This window comes from Culex quinquefasciatus, chromosome 2, assembly GCF_015732765.1.
Source record: "Culex quinquefasciatus strain JHB chromosome 2, VPISU_Cqui_1.0_pri_paternal, whole genome shotgun sequence".
NCBI classification, from domain to species: domain Eukaryota; kingdom Metazoa; phylum Arthropoda; class Insecta; order Diptera; family Culicidae; genus Culex; species Culex quinquefasciatus.
Window position 1 is genome coordinate 86,247,110 of NC_051862.1, and position 18,514 is coordinate 86,265,623.

The following is an 18,514-nucleotide window of genomic DNA, read 5'->3' on the forward strand; positions in this document are numbered from 1 at the left end:
TTTTGCTTCTCTCGTTCGTTGGCGAATCTTGTGTGTGGTTGCATCCGCTCATCCAAATTCTTCGAAAAGTAAAATCAGTCATTCAAGAGAATCTCTAACTAGTGCTTGTGGTAAAGGTGGAACGGTCAGTCTCTGTTCAGTGGTTTCAGTGTGCGGCTAGAGCAAATCAGTGAGCAGCAGCAAAATGGCGTCAATACTGCGAAAATCCAGCCTGGTTCTGGCGGAACTCGCTGCCAAATCATCACCTCGGGTAGGTTTTCCACCGTCAAGATCGGCTGGCTCGTGGTGCGCACGTGATCGCTGCAACGTCCCCAGCAAGGTCACTGCTGCACGGCTGGTGAAAGGCGTTGGTTTCTTCCATCGGATTCCGTCCAGAAATGGGGGGTCTTTATGTAACATACCGTGTCGTCGTCGTCGTCGTCATCGACTCTCTCGGTAGCAGCTGAGGACACAAAAAGCTCTCTGGGAGGAAGAGAACTGTCTCCGACTGTGGCGGTCTCTAAAATTAAATTGTAGACCGATTCTCTGCGCGGCTCCTGCTTCTCTCGGCGAGCCTCCACCCCCTGCGGATCTGTAAACAAAACAAATCAGCTGTTTCTCCAACCAGTTTGGCTGGCTGGTTGTAACAGGTCTTCGTAACTATTCAAGGCATCTACTCCCGCTGAACTAATGCGTCCAGAGATAAGCAAACGGCGTCGACCTGCCTGCCCTCGGCAAACAAGTTGAAACTCTTCAAACTAGTTCATCGATCCATGCCAAGAATCGGAACGCAACGAAAACTGACCCAGCCTCAGCAGTCAGGTGTGAACCGATTAGCACCGGAGCGGGAGAGTTTGCACGCAACTGGCGCGTGACGTTGGCGCAGACAACAACGACGACGACGTCACCTTCGTGTCATGTGGCAGAAAAACTTGAATTTTAAGCTTGTACGCGCGGGGGTTACCGATGGAAGAGATAACGCGTTTGCGTGCGCGCGACCACTGACGAAACCCGTTTTATTGAGCAGCGATGATTCATGCTTGCCGAAGTGATTAACATGTCGGGTTTTTTTTGCCGGATTTGTTCCAGGTTTTGGCGACCGCCGGACAGCGGCGAAATCTGAACGTGCAGGAGCACGTCTCGTACAGCTTCCTCAATGAGGCCGGCATTCCGACGCCAAAGTGAGTATTGTTTTGTAGACGAATGAGCGATTGAATTTGGGCCAGACAAGGTTGACTAGTTCGGCGGAAAGAAACGTGATTCGATGTTGTTTATTCGCTGGTGTGAGAAACGTGACTACGAAAAGATATCTTCCATTGTGACTAGAATAGACTGACGCTATGATCCTGTGTGTTGACTTTTGGCTTGATATTCTACCGGGCGCTAGAATTATTCATTTAGTACTTTGTAGCACAAGTTGAAACATATCTCAATGATCGGTACGGTTTGTGCAATTTGGTATCATTCTGTATGCGAAAGCGCGGACAGATGCCCATTGGCGACAGATGCTGCATGTAATGATTTGATTCTGAGGAAAAAACTGAAATATTTCTTTTTGCTATTCCGTCGTGAAACTACTTACTTTTCCTGTCATTCCTGAACGACGAAAAAGCCTACTTTTCTGCACCAAAAATACCAGAATCGAATAGCAACACTTTTCAAAATAAATGCTGAAAAGTTCTACTTTTCAGCACTGAAATGGGTGCTGAAAAGTTGAACTTTTCAGCACTTGTTTCGAAAAGTAACACTTTTCAACATTTTTTTGATTTAAACGATTCATTTACAAAATACATGAAAATTTGACTTAAAATTTCACTCAATGGGTGTTTTTCGGAATTGCAAAAACTGTTGTATGGAACTCGTTGCAAAACTTGATTTTTTCAGCACTCTCCGTATTTATCCAACGAGGTTTACGACTCGTGCTGAAAAAATCCTCTTTTTGCAACTTGTTGCATAAACTACTATTTTCAAATTTATTCTTTAAATTACAAATACTCCGTATATACTAGCTCACTGATAATGAAAAAGATGATATCGTTAGTACTATAAAAGAGAACCACTAAAGCAAAGAAAGATCCAAAGGTCCTTGAAACACCATGGACCTTACTTTGGAAGACTTTTCTACTTAAAATTTACTGGCGAAATGAGAATTGAAGCATCATTTTTTGAATATGAATGTACTATCTTGTTACACGTCCTGTATTTTAACAACAGACTTGTCACAAAATCGCACCCTAGTGATAGCATTTAGCCAAAACAGCATCATTCACCCTTAAAAATATTTAATAATTTGAACTTCATTACTCAATTTTTTATAAGATTGTCTTTTAGGATCATCGAAACAATCTTTCAAACCCCTTTCTTAAAATATTGAAAATGACGGATTTTCTTGGATTCGATAATTCGATTCGAACTGCATTAGAACTATCGAATTCAAATACAGTAATTGGAACAACTGGGCAAATGGATCGCTACATTAACATACCTGTCAAAACTGGTTTATATTTTGAGTCAAGTCGAATTGTGTCTCAAAATTAAGACTTAAGTGCTTTTGACTCTAAAAGGGTTATCAGATCTTCGATGTTTTACGCTCATTTGAAAGGTCTTTCAATTATCTAACTGATGACGAGTCGCATGATGGACCCGGACATCATTTTCACCAAAATATCTGAGATCTGGCATCTAAAAAGTGGCTATATCTTGAAAACCCCTTTTTCAAAAAATCTGTAAAGAACTTTTCGATTTCAAATTAAATTCTACATAAAAAATTAGATCAAATTTTGTTTTGTAATCAATTTCGTTTTTTTTTTCAAAAATCACTAGTTTTTTGAAAAAATCATAACTCGGCGGCGGATTTTTTGACCATACTTCTCTATGACTCAAAAGTTCCGGATTTTTGTCTCCTAAAACATATAAAAAAACTACGTATTTTGGGAAATTGACTTTTTGTGAAAAAAGTACCTATTTTTTCTCAATAGTCCTCAACAATACCTACAACTTTGCCGAAGACACCAAATTGATCAGAAAATTCACTCAAAAGTCATGGATACTTGTATGGGTAAACCAATGACACAAAATAGTTTCTTTGGTCATAGGGAAGGCCCCCACAAAGTTTAAGAAAAATCAAAAAATACAAGTAAAATTAATTTCCAAACCATTAACGGCTCATAACTTTTGATAGGTTTGTCAGATCTTCCAGTAGCCCAGAGTCGTTGTAGGCTCATTGGAAAAGTCTTTTAAATACCTTTCTAAAAATGTATAACATGACGGGTTTTCTTTCAAAAACCACCCTTTTTACAATCTTTCGGACTTCTGCTAAAAACGTTTTTTTAGCATAACTTTTGAAGTACTTTTCTGAACTTCATAATATTAACTAGGGTCTTATGGGACCCCAAGACGGATCGAATGAGGCCAAAACGGTCCAAATCGATTCAGCCAGCCCAGAGAAAATCGAGTGCATATTTTTCGGTGCACGGACGCACCGACACACGCACAGACATTTCGAGCCAAACATTTTATTAGGGCACAAAACCAAAACGTAAACATTTGGGAATATTCCACTATTTCATTCATTTGTACACTCCCTACAATTTCCTATTGAAAAAATCAAAAACACAAAAGGGCACATAACAATTTTCACTCCAAACCCGAAAAAAAGTTCAATTGTGCCCTTTTCTGTTTCGTTAGTTTTTCGTGGTTAAGGATCTTTCTGTTAGAGAGCGAAAGAATCAGGCGACTGGTTTCTAAGAAGTTCAAGTACAGAATGGTTTATTCAACAAGGTTTACAAATAAGGTTAACTACGATCGGTCCAACTCCACAGCTTGCTAGATCCCAACACTCCTCCTCAAGCTGCGTAGGTTGGGGAACTCATCAACTTCTTCCTCAGCATCTCAGTTTGATCTTCGACAGCAGCGACCATCAGCTCCGGCTTTGGTCGTCTCCCACGTTCGGCATTAGCTTCATCCGCTACAGCAACTTCTGGCCGTCTTCCGACTGCGCCACGTATTCGACTTCGTCCTGATGATCGTCGTCCTGGTCCTCCGAGCTTCAATTCTTCCGTTGCGTTCGGATCCCGCAGCGTCCGCTCAGCTTCGGTCTTGCCCGTCTCAATCGGGTTGCTTAACTTGCGTTCCAGAGTGGACACACTGATCGCGATCTCAGTCCGTGTGTTAACCGCAACGTACAGCAAAGCACTAACGAGACTCTGGTAGTCGTCCTTCCGGGGCAGCGATTCCTCCTCCTTTTGCTGGCGTTTCGGGTAACCTGGAACAATCGGAATACGCGAGAGCTTGGCATCTTCTTGACCAATGCTCACAGTAATCGTACGGATGTACGCGTTTTGGTCCAGCCAGAACCGTCCGTTCTGCGAACCATCGAACGATCTATTGTCGGCCTTCTTCCTCACGAACAAACAGGGGTCCGCTTCTGACAGCTGGTACTCCAAGTTTCGCAGCACGTCAGAAATCTGCTGGTTCCAGACGCGTCCCGCCTGCTCCAACCCGTAACAGCATTTCTCAAGAAAGTAGACATCGTCCGGTAGCATCGTGCCGGACTCAAATCTGGCCGAGTTCTCGTGCAGGAACTGGATCTCCTCCTTCAAAGCACGTATCCACTTCTCGCCGTTCGAGCACTCCATCACATCAGCAAACGTACGGGATTCCCAGCACACCTGGAAAGGCTCGACCACGTCCCGAAATCGGAGGACTCCTTGGATCGCCCAAGTCGAACGATGAACACTTCGCCCATCTTGCAACTCCTCCTGTCTATCTGCAGCCCCGATCTCGTCGTTTTCGGACGACAACGTATCATCAACGTCATCCGTGTCATTCCGTCCGTTGCCGGAAACCTCAGCCTCGAAATCGCTGGAGTCTGCCTCGATCGGGTCATCAGCGTTCTCCTCGCCATCGTAGACCGCTCCGGCAGAATCCTCACCGCCGTCGTGTTCACAATCGGGCACTAGAACAACGGACACGTCATCAGCCACACATTCTTTCGGGAAGACTTTAGAAAACGGATAAAGAACGATACTTCCCTGCGAAGGTTCGGTTTCCCGAACCTCCTGATGTGTCATAAAATGACAATATCGGCTGATGATCCACTCGTGCGTCTCCGGATCGATGGAACGAGCCGAGCGACTCTTGCGCTCCGAGACTCCATTCCGCCACAGCGCTCCACAAATCGGCCGCATCTTGTAGAGTCCGCCGGCCATCGCCACGGATCCAATCACCTTGTTGTTCTTGAGAATCTGGCATCCGTTCGCATCGAAGTCGACCTTGGCCCCGCAGGCAGTCAGCTTCTTCACAGAGATGATGTTGGTCTCGAACTTGGGCACGTACATCACATCGGACAGGACAACGTCGTTTCGTTTGCCCTCCGGAGACTCCCAGATCAACTTACATGAGCCAACACCCTCCGAGATCGTCTTCTTGCCGTCCGCAAGGCAAACGTCCTGCTTAACGCTCCGATCCATCGACACGAAATAATCAGGATTGGCGCACATGTGGGACGTAGCCCCAGAGTCGATGATCCACACGTCACGGCCGCTCTTCTGGTCCAGCGTCAAGAACGAAAAATTCTCCTTGACGTCCTCGTAAGCCGTCTTCGCTTGGGGCAGGTCCTGCTCTGCCTCCCACTGACTCGACTCACCGTTCTTCACTCGACAAAACTTTTCCTTGTGGCCCGGCTTCTTGCAGAAGTAGCAGATTAACACCTTATTGCGCTTCTGGTGGTCAACCTTGAGAACAGATTCGCCGGCTCCGCGAGTTCCACGTTTGGACACCTCGTCCACCAGTTTCATCTTGACCAGCTCCAGAGTCAATTCATCGTCGGACCTCGCCTCCAAAGCCGTCGTAAGCGTGTTGAACGAGCTTGGCAGACTCCGCAGGATCATGGCCACACACAGGTCCTCGTCTAGCTCTTGACCGGCCATCGCCAGCCTCTCGAAAATTTCTTCCATCTGCTGGACATGCTGCTGGATGTCCTCTCCTTCCGAGTATTGCATCCCACACAATCGCTTCAGCAGAGCCACCTTAGACGTCAGGGTGACCGTCTCAAAGTGGTCCTTCAAGGCGTTCCAGCAGAGCTTGGCCGTCGTCGCATTCTTGATGAGCGGCAACTGGGTGTCCTCCATCAGCAGTCCGATTGTGGCCCGCGCCCTCTGGTCGCCGTTGTCCCAAGCTTCAATCTCCGCCGCGTTGAGCACGGCTTGGTCCGCGCCAGCAGCACCATCCGATCCGGAACCGACAGCCGCTCGCCGTGGAACCGGCTTCGTTCCGACTACGTACCGCCACAGGTCGTCCCGGATGAGCAGGAACTCCACCTTGCGCTTCCAGCTGCAGTAGTTCGAACCGTTCAACTTCACGACTCCAATCCGGTCCATCTTTGTGGGGGACTTCAAAATTTTCTTCGTGAAAAAAAACTTCTTGATGTTTGTTTCGTCGCCTGGTTACAGGTGCAGGCCCATAACCTGTTAGAGAGCGAAAGAATCAGGCGACTGGTTTCTAAGAAGTTCAAGTACAGAATGGTTTATTCAACTAGGTTTACAAATAAGGTTAACTACGATCGGTCCAACTCCACAGCTTGCTAGATCCCAACACTTTCTGTGTTATAAAGTGAACTTTTCATACTTTGTTAACAATAATTCACTTAAAAACAAAGTTTGGTTTACGTTTCACCAAGGATTTCTGCAGAAAAAAAAAACTTCGTCGAACTACAATATTTAATACGGCCCGCGGCTGCTGAATTATCAAAATTTCCGCTGAATTCCTCATTATTTCGAACTGAGCATGATCATGAGCATGGTTGACTGCCAATGAGATGCTACTCCGTTATTGACAGATCAGCTGAAGTTAAACAATGAATCAAAAATGATCAGTGGGAGCCAACCATTCGTTCTAAAGATCCCTACTTTATTAGTCAATACCGGCGCCCTCCCAAGAAGCCTGCAGTTCAACGAAAGGGAGGAATGTTAGGCCGATTGTTGAAGTTGCAGTTGATGAGTCACATAGTTCGACGCCAACATTTCAAAAAGCATCATGTACGAACCGTGCGTTTTGAGAAAAACGTATTTGAATGTTGAGCATCTATTTTCAATTCCCATTTTAATATAAAAGCAAAATAAGATGTTCTAATGATAACAAACGATGAAAAACGTTGCTTTTATTGATACTTGATCATCCAAATTCAATTAAACATTATTTCCGTAATTTTATTTGAGAAAAACAAACATAACTTCTTTTGAAATCACCATCGTCTATATCACGATGCTGTCATTTAGGGGGACGCTTTGTTATGATTCGGTTTTCTTCGCCGAATGTACATGGCGCTTTGTTCATGTTGCTTTTTTTCCGTCACGAGGTTCATGTAGTCTTTTGTTTGACAGGTTGACAGGGCTATATAAACAGAGACTGCTGATGGCAGGGATTTTGTTTATGTTACTTTATTTAAAATCATGATTAAACAGACTTTACTGAAGTAACTTTTGCTCATTTTTGGTGAAGAGGTAGCTTATTAGGAGTACTTTCAGAATATGCAATAACCCAGAAAGTGTCAAAATGTACATGATGTCTTTTGAAATGTTACCGTCGAGTTTTTCGCTATATACTTGTTGATACCGCTTGAGACCGTTGATTCCACAGCATTTCCTTCAAGCATCACGTGATTAATATTTTTTTGGGTTAGCAGTATAAAGTATTGGCTTTTCGATGCCTCCCGAGCTACTACGCTATGGGGCGGACTTTCATAACAGACCCGTCGGCGAGCCTTCCGAGCAACGATGCTATGGGAAGGTCTTTCTGGTTTCTCCACTATTTACTCGACGATCCAAATTGTCAGTGCGTCTTTCGATCATTATATAGAAATGGCTTTTTCACCGCAAAAAAATAAAACCTTATTCAAAAAATTTGAACACAATCCACCCAACGCCGTGCCTTCCGATCAACGATGATATAGGAAGGGCTTTGAAAATCATAAAAAATCACTTTTCACTCTGAATATTTTTTTACGACCACGCGCTCGCTTTGCCAATTATGGACTCTGAATTCCTCATTATTTCGAACTAAACAAAAAGGCCCATAAACATCATTAAAAACAACAATCAGGTGACAGCGCTTTAGTGCCCTTTCAGTTCTCTTCGAAATTGCATTTAGAAAGGGCCCATTATGAACAACCGTTCTGGGTTTTTTTTTTTTTTTTTTTTGAAAAGGTCCAATGAACCAAAATTTCAGTTTTTGCATTTTGAGTGTTTTCAAAACCGCCTTGAGTCAGGGGTATTAAAAAACACACAACAAGCAAAAACTGAAAATTTGGTTCATTGGACCTTTTCAAAAAAAAAAAACTCCAGAGTTGGAAAGTAAAAATACCATCAGTCAAGCTTTCTTTTTAAATAGGAATTGAAACAAGTTGTCCACCTTTTGCCAGCGATTTTCTCGAATCGCGGTTTATGGTTTTGTGTCCTAATGAAATGTTTGGCTCGATTTGTTCAGAATTTGATTCTGAGTCGATAAGTATACGTGAAGGTGGGTCTACGAGGTTGAATTAAGAAGTTCATTTTTTGAGTGATTTTATAGCCTTTCCTGAAGGATGAAGGTATTTGGTTTTCAATGATTTTTCGTTCGGTCTAGTCACTGCGCGCATGTTTAGCTACTTTTCTCTATTCCGCGTCTTCTCCCTGTCAACTTCGAGACGATTACCATCTTTGCGTAGGTATTTTTAAACCTGTCAAGCCCCCTTGCAATTTGGAATTGCCAGAGAGACCGAGATGACCTTTTCGAGACATTTTTTGATCTTAAAAAAAAAAATGCGTAAATTTGAACAATTCCAGCAATTTGCAACTTTACGGTCCAGTTTTCAATCACGACCCTCTCCAACCTGTTAGCATCTTTTGAGATGCTAACCAGCTCAATAAAAAAACAACAACCCAGGCGCGTTCATCCCGGTACTAATTGTACAAAGTGGTGAGCCAAACAAACAAGCGTCGCGTGATCAAAGTCCACGCGCCACTCTGAACTGATAGCAGGTTGCGCCGTTGCGGATGGGTGATGGTTTCCTTCTTGTTCGCCGTGACTGTCGCTTTGTACTGATAAAAGGATGATGAAAAAATCGTTGTTGTTTACGTACCCTTTTGGACTGACCGGTGGCGCGCCAGATTATTCCGGGAATTATCGACCACCTTTGGTCTACGGGGTTAATTGAATGCACTAAGACAGCTGCCATAACTAGTGGATGTTTGGTTAGACGGTAAAAAGTAAATAGTTTAATCAGCAGCGACCTCAATTGCACAATCTCCTGATGGGGATTGAATCTTGAGTTATTAATAACTAGAAGCGAACGTTCACCTGGAGGAACTAACTTCAACGTTTCCCGTTACAGGTTCGGTGTGGCTACTTCCGCCCAGGAAGCGGAAAAGATCGCCAAGGATCTGAACACGAAGAACCTGGTGCTGAAGGCGCAGGTTCTGGCCGGTGGACGCGGCAAGGGAACCTTCAAGAATGGCCTCAAGGGTGGCGTGCGGGTGGTGTTCTCGTAAGTTTTGATCTTGTTTTTGTAGCAACAATGTTGAGTTTAAAGCTTCAATTTCTCTGTAGACCCAAGGAGGCCCAAGCTATTGGTGGCAAAATGATCAACCAGCTGCTGGTTACCAAGCAGACCGGTGCCGCTGGACGGATTTGCAACTCGGTGATGGTGGCCGAGCGCAAGTTCCCCCGTCGTGAGTTCTACTTTGCCGTGATGATGGAGCGTGCGTTCAACGTGAGTGATTTCCGGGTCTAGAATTGAAGTTCATGATCATTAATCGATTCCCCGATTTCTGCAGGGTCCCGTCCTGATCGCGTCTTCGCAGGGTGGTGTCAACATCGAGGAAGTGGCCGCCGAAAACCCGGACGCCATCGTCTACGAACCCATCGACATCAAAGCCGGTCTGCAGAAGAATCAGGCCCTGGCCGTAAGTTGAACTTTCTCAATTCAACAGTTTACCGATTTGACCAATCCTCATTTTAGATCGCCAAGAAGGTCGGTCTGGAAGACCACGCCGAAGAGACGGCCAAGATGCTGCTCAACATGTACGACCTGTTCGTCAAGAAGGATGCCCTGCTGATCGAGATTAACCCGTACGCCGAGGACGCCGGAGAAACTTGTAAGTGCAACTACCATTTTGTCCAAGTTGTTTCAGATCATAAACCAAGTAGAGAGAGATCATTTTAGAATCAAACATTACCCAATTGGAACTCTACGATTGGTGACAACTGACTACAAAATTAATTCTTTTCTTCTCTTCTTCATGCACCATGTAAAATCATACCAAAAACAAAAAATCTACATCTACACAAAAAAAACACACGTAACTATACTCATTTGTGGGTTGTTTGACCAATCACCAAATCACAAACAACACCAACCATCGCAACACCACCCCCTCAACACTTGTGTGATGTGGCACGTTGATGAATTTTGCACCCGCCCCCTCCTCACAAATCACATTAAAAAACATGCACGAATTGGTTTAAAATCGAAAAATCAAATCGAGCAGCGTCAGAGTGTAAGTATCTTTTGGCATTTTCAAAAAAAAAAAAAAAAAAAAAAAACACAACTTGTGGTGTTTGGAACGAGCTGCTTCAAATTCTGCGTTGCTTAAAACTGCTTCTTTTCTCGGCATGTCACTTACATTACACTTTTGCACACATTGGCTTTTGTTGAGTTGATCGTTTCATCGGTGGAGGAAGAATGATTTAGATTTTAAGTGCATGCTACAAACCACATTTGGACTAAATTTGTAAGATAAATAGAGGAGGAGAAACTACCAGAAGAATGGATGGATGGTGTCGTGTGTCCCATCTACAAGAAGAGCGATAAGCTGGACTCATGCACGAGAACGGTTTCCCGGACAAACTGACTCGGCTGATCACGGCTGCCTTGGCTGGTGTGATATGTAACGTGCGAGTGGCAGGGAAGCTAGCGGACCTCTTCCAATCGCACCAAGGGTTACGACAAGGTGACGGCTTATCCAACGCGCTGTTTAACATCGGACTTAAGGAAGTTGTGCGAAGAGCGGGTATAGACACGAGAGGCACGATATGCAACAGGACATTCCAACTTCTTGCTTATGCGGATGACATTGATATTATAGCGAGAGACCTAGAGACGGTGAAAGGGTTTACATCGCCTTAAGGACGCAAGTAAGACGAATTGGATTGGCCATGAATACGACGAAAACAAAGTACATAAAAGGGAGGGCCTCAAAGGGCGTTGGCCCCCAAGACTCACCCCTTTAGCTGTGGATGGCGATGTGCTGGAGGAGGTGAGCAAGTTCGTGTACATGGGATCGCTGCTAACGGCCGGCAACGGTACCAGCTTAGAGATCCGGACTCGTATCCACTATGCCTACTTCGAATTACTGAAGGCCTTGAAATTTGATCAAGTGCAACGTGCCCCGAAACTGACCCTGTACAAGACACTGATAATATCGGTTGCCCTCTTTGGCCTTGAGAACTGGACGCTGCGGCAAAAGGACGAACAAAAGGCGCATGAATCATTATTACACGCGCTGCTGGGAGAATCGACCATCGTCACCCTGCAGCCCAGCACCGAGCAAAATGAAACAACCTTCTTGATACAGCACGGACATCGCGTATGGTGTTCCGAGCTGAATGGTATGGTAGGGGAACTATACCCTTTCTCAGCCTATTTCTATTATCGGCCTATCAGCACTTTGATCATGAATTACAGCTTTCATAAAGTGTTTTTTGATAGAAAGTCAGAGGGGTCTAGAAAACAGGTCTTTATTTGACAGAGGTAGTACTTGGAATGGTGATCGCAGTGTGTTAACCAGCGTGGCACTCTGCGATCTAGTTCTTCGGTTGCCAAGGGCAGTTGCCCTTTAACATTTTTGACGGTTCCAAAGCAATAAATAGCTCAAACAAAAGTGAGCAAGCAACTCTCCATTGTTGATATATCTGAAAATGTTGATTTTATAGCGGAAAACGGCAAAAGTGATGAGAATTGGTCGAACGGCTTAGAGTGATTAAAATGGGCATATTTCCCCTAGTAAGATAAAAAAAATCGAGTTACAAAGTTCCGCGTTACTAAGTGCTAAGTATGCCATGATTCTGTTCTGTTACGTGCCTGTCCCAAAGACATTCGTACGAAAGAGAGGAGCTTAACCAGCAAGCTTAGGACGTGGACGATCCGGCAAGAAACGACACCTTCCACCACATTTCCAGCAATACGATCTTTATTAGTGGAGAGATGCTGGATATACCATGATCACTCAGGATTAGGGTGTAAAATGTGGCTGTCTGAGAGATATAAATCATTCCATTTAGATCACTATCCTGAAAGAGCTGGGACCTCGGATATCCGGATAGTTTACATTTGTTTCTATATTCAATCAGATATCATCTTTTTAATCAAACCAAATCAAAAGAGATTTACAAAAATCGTATCAGAAAATTATTTGGATAGAAAGATTTGATGAACCCAACATAGATTTAAAAATAAAAATGTAACGAATCGGATAGTTTTTCGGATAATAGTATTCGGTCATAAATCATGTGATACAAAATTAGAGGTCTTTTGAAACTGTAAAATTATTTTATTTCATGATTATGTCACCCCACAGTCGTGAGACAAAGCTGGCTTGTATAAGTTAGTTCATTTTCTAATAGATTTATTAATTCTCCAAATTATCCGGATATCCGAAGTCCCAGCTCTACATCCTGAACAGTGACAGGGTTGATATATTCATACGTGACTTCTTCAAGTTAAAGTAGCGCCAGGAAGACCGCGATTGCGCCAAATAGAGCAGGTGTTCCGTCAGAACTAGCATAATTCTACGAAAAGGTTAATTGGTTTCGCAAAGGTCACGTGACAAGCTCGACGGAATCGACGTTAACACCTGAGCAATTCTCTACGAAATCGGTCTCTTTTCTTAAATTTTAATTTTTGTATTTTTTAATCCGACTGAAACTTTTTTGGTGCCTTCGGTATGCCCAAAGAAGCCATTTTGCATTATTAGTTTGTCCATATAATTTTCCATTCAAAATACAAAATATTTTTAAAATTTTTAAACCAAGACTAACATTTTAAAAGGGCGTAATATTGAATGTTTGGCCCTTTTGAAATTTTAGTCTTGGTTTAATTTTTTTCGGAAAGATCGGAAAATTTCACGAATGTTTCATATTTTAACATTGAAAATCGGACCATTAGTTGCTGAGATATCGAAATAAGAAAATGGTGTGTTGTTTCATCAATTGGGTCCTAAAATAATGCTTAGATTGCTGATAGTATTGTTTACGCTTATTAAAGCTTATTTTTCTGAGTACAATGACCCTTTGTACGACCACAATGAATTTAAAATGGATTTTTAAATCAATTTTGAAAAATTAACCTCGCGATCCTTCTTGACAGAAAAGCTCCTACTTGACAGCTCGTTCCAAGGAGACCATAGTTGATCCATCGAAAAAATGTTGTCTTGTCAAATTTTTTTTTTTGCCTCAAAATGAAAAAAAGTGATCAGAAAAGGTTTTTAATCGTGTTTTTTTTTCCGTTGTACATAAAAATTGACACATGGCCGAGGGGCGTGACAAAGGCCTTAGTATATTAATTTTTGGTATTTAATACATTAAGGAATTGAATTCCTCATGTCATTTGAGATTTGACAGCGCCTCACCTGCTTTGAAAACATTGGTTGGCTTCGTGTCTCTTTCGCGCTCGGCTGTCAAGTTTGTTTTGGTTTCGCGCTTGTAAAAAAATGAACTTGTTAATTATTGTAAGATCGAATATTTCGATAAACCGCTAAGTTCTAGAAATTCTTGGTCGCGTTGGATAAAAAAAGAAAGATGCGGAGAAGATTCTGGAGCAGGACGGTGTAAACGTGCCATAGGCGGAAAAGAGTTGAAGCCGGCAGAATTCGATTACAACGGCCAGTAGCAAATCAAAAAGCGGCAAAAGTGCGGTTTCATCGATTACGAAGATCCTGCGATGCGCCTTGCAGGATGCAGTTCAAGTCTAAAAACAACAATCAGACGCAAGATCAGACGTCGGACACTACCAATATTTCGTTGCAGCTGGTGGTGGCTTGTGACAGCGATGCCTTCAACAAGCCGGCACCGGAGGAAATGAAATCCTGTGCATTTACGCTCGGTCCGCCAAATGATTCATGTAGCTGGCCGCTTTAACGCTCGCAGGTTTAGGACCGGGGTCCAATGAAGAGCAAACATTACCAGGGTTAGTTTCTTGGAGTGGCATTTAGTTAGGTGATGACTTTTTGGTAGATTTGATTGAAAATATACAAATAAAATAACTCAACTCTGTTGTTTCATTTATTTCAACAAAAATCGTATCAATTCTGGAACCGTGTTGAGTTGGTCATTTCTTGAAGTGTCTGGAACAGCAGCGCCGAGTTCCGACTGAGTATGGGGGCAAATTGGAGGGCAGCCTACTCGCCAAGGAAAGGGTCAAAATGGGGGGGAGGGGGCTCGGGACCTTTGCCCTCCTCCTAGGTCGGCCCCTTGGTCTGGAACAAAAATGCCACATTGCCGATCGCTAAGGACTTTGGTGCATAAGCTGGATGTGAACAAATATACAACATTCTGTTCCCGGAAAGAGTCCTCATTACGTTCAACCGGCGATTGCTTTTCCGCCGGGTGATGGAGGTCGTCACGGGTCTAATGGAGGTCGAAGACTCGGCAGTGATGAGGGTGGCAACGGTAGCGCAACATCAGGGGAAACCACTTCTGGTGGGCCGCGTAGGACCATTTTTGCCGAAATATGTGGCCCATGAGAAGAATTGAGTCGAGGAGCAAACGCAGCATCCAGGTGTGTCTCAATGTGCCACATGATGGCCTTCTCCAATAAATCTTCCGCCTGGGCCAGCTTCGATATCGTCCAGCACGTCCTGTTTACCACCCTGGATGGCGCTGCGTACTTTTCCGGTTCGCCTGTGCTGCGCTTGCACTTTGTTGCTCGACCTGCTCTTCGAGGACGCAAATTTTGCACTAAAAACAACAACAAACACGCGCGGTGTCAATCTGTCAAATCAATGTAGTGTAAGGAGAGGTGGCGATGTTTTGATCGTAAACAATCGTTAATGTATTTAATTTCTGCCGTTAATTAAATAATTTAATTTCTTACTATTGTCGCGCCCCTCGCACATGGCTTTAGTACCCAATTTTCCTGTTTTTAAACCTTTGCATGGCAATATCTCAGCAACTAAGGGTCGTATCAACAAAGTTCAAAAATGCAAAATATAGAGAATTTTCTCAGCTTTTCAAAAATATTTTTTCAAGAGTGGGCAAACATGTGCACTAATTTAAAAAAAATAAAAACTTCGACTATTTTCAAAAAAGTCACCTAAAACTTTGGATTTAACTTGAAAACGGTGCACTTTATCAAAATTTCACTACAGTACTTTTTGATTTCAAATTTGATTTTACATCAAAAAATTAAGTTGGAAAATTTTTGCGACCAATTTTTCGATTTTTTGAAAAATTCAGTATTGATTCAAAAATTCATAACTCGCTCAAAGATTTTTTGCACAACCTGGGAATTTCTGAAAAGTTGCCATTTGATGTCCTCTAAAACATATCAAAAAATAAAAAAAATTAAAATTGTGTTTTTTTGCAAATCAAGTTTTAGTGACAAAAAGTTAAATAAAAAATAACCATAATTTGTTTTACCGTGTGTCATTTTTTGCCAGTGTAGTTCATATCCATACCTACAACTTTGCCGAAGACACCAAATCGATCAAAAAATCTTTCAAAAGATACAGATTTTGAATTTTCATACATCATTTTTGTATGGCCAGCTGCCAAATTTGTATGAAAAATTATATGGACAAACTAATGATGCAAAATGGCTTCTTTGGGCATACCGAAGGCACCAAAAAAGTTTCAGTCGGATTAAAAAATACAAAAAAAAAAATCGAATGACCGAAATCTGAGAGAATTGCTCACCTTATAATGTGACTTATTATAATGACACGAGTGGCACGATCCTCAACAAGTCAGTTCAGGTACTTGCTTACGCCGATCGTGTTATGAATACAACGAAATCATAGTGCGGGAGAGGTAGACCAGCAAAAAGATCTGGACTCGTAGGCGTGACTTTGATCGAGTGCAAGAGTGTTGGAAACGATCAACGGTAGAGTACAAACAACTTATGAAAAGTTGCGAAGCAGCATTGACCATGAAATGCATGCCAGCCTTTGCCATTCAGGCTAATTCCAGATTTATTCTGGAAAATGTAGTTTGAGACGAATTAATTGTAGTTATTTTAGTTTAAGTTCAAATCCTAACACTTTCACCACATTTCCCTCACACATTCCTTAGCATTTCGTAGCACATTGTGTTTGTCCTTCGCAAAAAAAGTGTTTGTTCCGTTTTGGTGTTGGAATTCTGCCGAATGTTGCGCGCTTCGCTTGCAGTCTCCCTAGTTGTCCCAAAAGAACCAAGACTAATCAATACCCTTAAACTCGTTAAAGACTTCGCCCTGGACGCCAAGATGCGCTTCGATGACAACGCCGAGTTCCGGCAGAAGGAGCTGTTCGCCAAGCGCGATCTCAGCCAGGAGGACAAGAAGGAGGTGGAGGCGTCCAAGTTCGACCTGAACTACATCGCGCTGGACGGGTCGATCGGGTGCATGGTGAACGGCGCCGGTCTGGCGATGGCCACCATGGACATCATCAAGCTGCACGGCGGCGATCCGGCCAACTTCCTGGACGTGGGTGGCGGCGCGACGGTCAACGCGGTCCGCGAGGCGTTCAAAATCATCACCTCCGACCCGAAAGTGCACGCCATTCTAGTCAACATTTTCGGCGGTATCATGCGGTGCGACGTGATCGCCGAGGGTATTATCCAGGCGACGCGCGAACTCAACATCAAGATGCCGATCATCGTGCGTCTGCAGGTAAGACTCCTCTAGGAGACCGTAGATAAGTAAGAGATCTTGAACTCAACCTCTGTTCGATCCTCGCAGGGAACCAACGTGAACGAAGCCAAGGAGCTGATCAAAAAGTCGAAGCTGCGCATCCTGCCCAAGGACGATCTGGACGAGGCCGCCATGCTGTCGGTTCATCTGGCACAGATTGTGCACCTGGCCCGCGAGGCCCATCTGGACGTGAGCTTCGAGCTGCCCGAGAGCTACATTCACTAAATTTGTTCATTTCTGGACACCGCAAACAAATAACAAATGTTCGGGTCGCTTCCGAAATTCATCATCCTTATTTCATTATTACGCTCCCCTTTCGAATTAGTAGCGCTTTGGTTCAAAAGTAGTAAGCGAAAAGAAATTTTTGTCAAAAACGCGCTTAAAAAATAGCAAAACAAACTTTGAAAACAGTTCAATTCTATCTCAAATTTAGTTACGCGTACATCCTAATTTATTTAAGACAGGCAAAGTGACGTTGATTTGTTGAGTTCTTTATAGCTATTCGAGATTACCCTTTTTAGTACGGACGCGTGGACATTAAACAAACTAGCAAACTTAAACAAGCCTCACAAGCCCGAAATCAAATATAAACGAAACTAACTAAACAAAATACACCACAACAATCTTACAGAACTTGGACATGAATGTTTAATCTATTGCACCCTGCACAGACAAGCTTAAGCAACTGCACCGTATAAAGAAGAAGCACAACATCAAAAATTGATAAAGACAACAAGAGCACCGTATCTTATCCGTTTTAGCTAATAACCCTTTCGCGAAACCAGTCACCGCCTATTGGTCGACAGCATACTCTGTAAGTCAAAACTCTATTAGCCAATGCACTACCCTGCGCTAGGTAAATTTTGTTTTTTCTACTACAATTGTGAGTGTGAGTGCAATGATTTAGTTTTTCGGTTTCCAAATTAAACTGCTGTTTCTTCGAGTGAAAAAATACGAAAAGAATGGCTAGCCTTAAAATGCCCCGCTGTTGGAGGAAGGAAAAAATAAAGAACGAAAGAACAGGTTTACCCAAGGAACACAATGGTGCGATGAATTGGACTTGCTAATACTACACACAAACACACTATCGTAACGAGCGCGCGTATGTTTACACGCGTTTTTAGAATATTTGTATATTTATTTAAAACTGAGCCAATGTCATGTTGTTATGGTAAGACGAATAAAGTAAACCAAACATTACACGGAAAAGAATTCTTTTTTGCATTCGAAATCCTCCAAAAGTTAGTTGGTTTTCTTTGCGGGAAAAAGCCTTCCTCTATTGCGGACGTCAGAATCGAGTACCTACTTTAATGTCTTCATAGTGGCCTTTGTATTTGATGAGTACGAAGTTGTTTCTACTTACCTTGCGTCTGCATATCATTCAGCTTTTCATCTTCTCCAGGAAAATTTAGTTAACACAATTAGACTTGGATATAACGTTCTTTTTGAAGACATTCGTTATCGTTAAGCATTTTTTCAAAACTGCTTACTACTGTTTTAGTTTTATTTTTATTTGAAGTCTCCATCAGTTATGTTTTTGGTTCTAGCGTCAATACGTGGTCATTCAGCTTTCATCATCTCCAGGAATAATTGGGTAACGCCATTAGAGCTTAA

The 18,514-nt window shown here is 43.0% G+C and overlaps 1 protein-coding gene across 2 annotated transcripts; it reads left to right on the forward strand.

The window, feature by feature from the left end:
• LOC6037720 (succinate--CoA ligase [ADP-forming] subunit beta, mitochondrial) lies at positions 1 to 18,102 on the forward strand. 2 transcript variants are annotated; one of them, XM_038258528.1, is made up of 9 exons: positions 1 to 250; positions 1,069 to 1,160; positions 9,350 to 9,502; positions 9,565 to 9,727; positions 9,792 to 9,920; positions 9,977 to 10,112; positions 10,506 to 10,514; positions 16,455 to 16,879; positions 16,949 to 18,102. In XM_038258528.1, exons 1-9 carry the CDS (start codon positions 185 to 187, stop codon positions 17,123 to 17,125), a joined length of 1,350 nt encoding a protein of 449 aa, XP_038114456.1. In that variant the 5' UTR covers positions 1 to 184; the 3' UTR covers positions 17,126 to 18,102. The 2 variants fall into 2 exon arrangements, with proteins under 2 accessions (XP_038114456.1, XP_001847601.1); XM_001847549.2 differs by lacking the exon at positions 10,506 to 10,514 and having other exon boundaries at positions 2 to 250.
• Positions 18,103 to 18,514: the final 412 nt, after the last annotated feature.

What these genes read in the sequence shown, in the direction of transcription:
- LOC6037720 (XM_038258528.1), top strand. Translation starts at nt 185, where the DNA reads ATGGCGTCAATACTGCGAAAATCCAGCCTGGTTCTGGCGGAACTCGCT. An exon ending in AGAAGAATCAGGCCCTGGCC is followed by an intron (nt 9,921 to 9,976) that starts GTAAGTTGAACT and finishes TCCTCATTTTAG; the next exon opens with ATCGCCAAGAAGGTCGGTCT. An exon ending in CGATCATCGTGCGTCTGCAG is followed by an intron (nt 16,880 to 16,948) that starts GTAAGACTCCTC and finishes CGATCCTCGCAG; the next exon opens with GGAACCAACGTGAACGAAGC.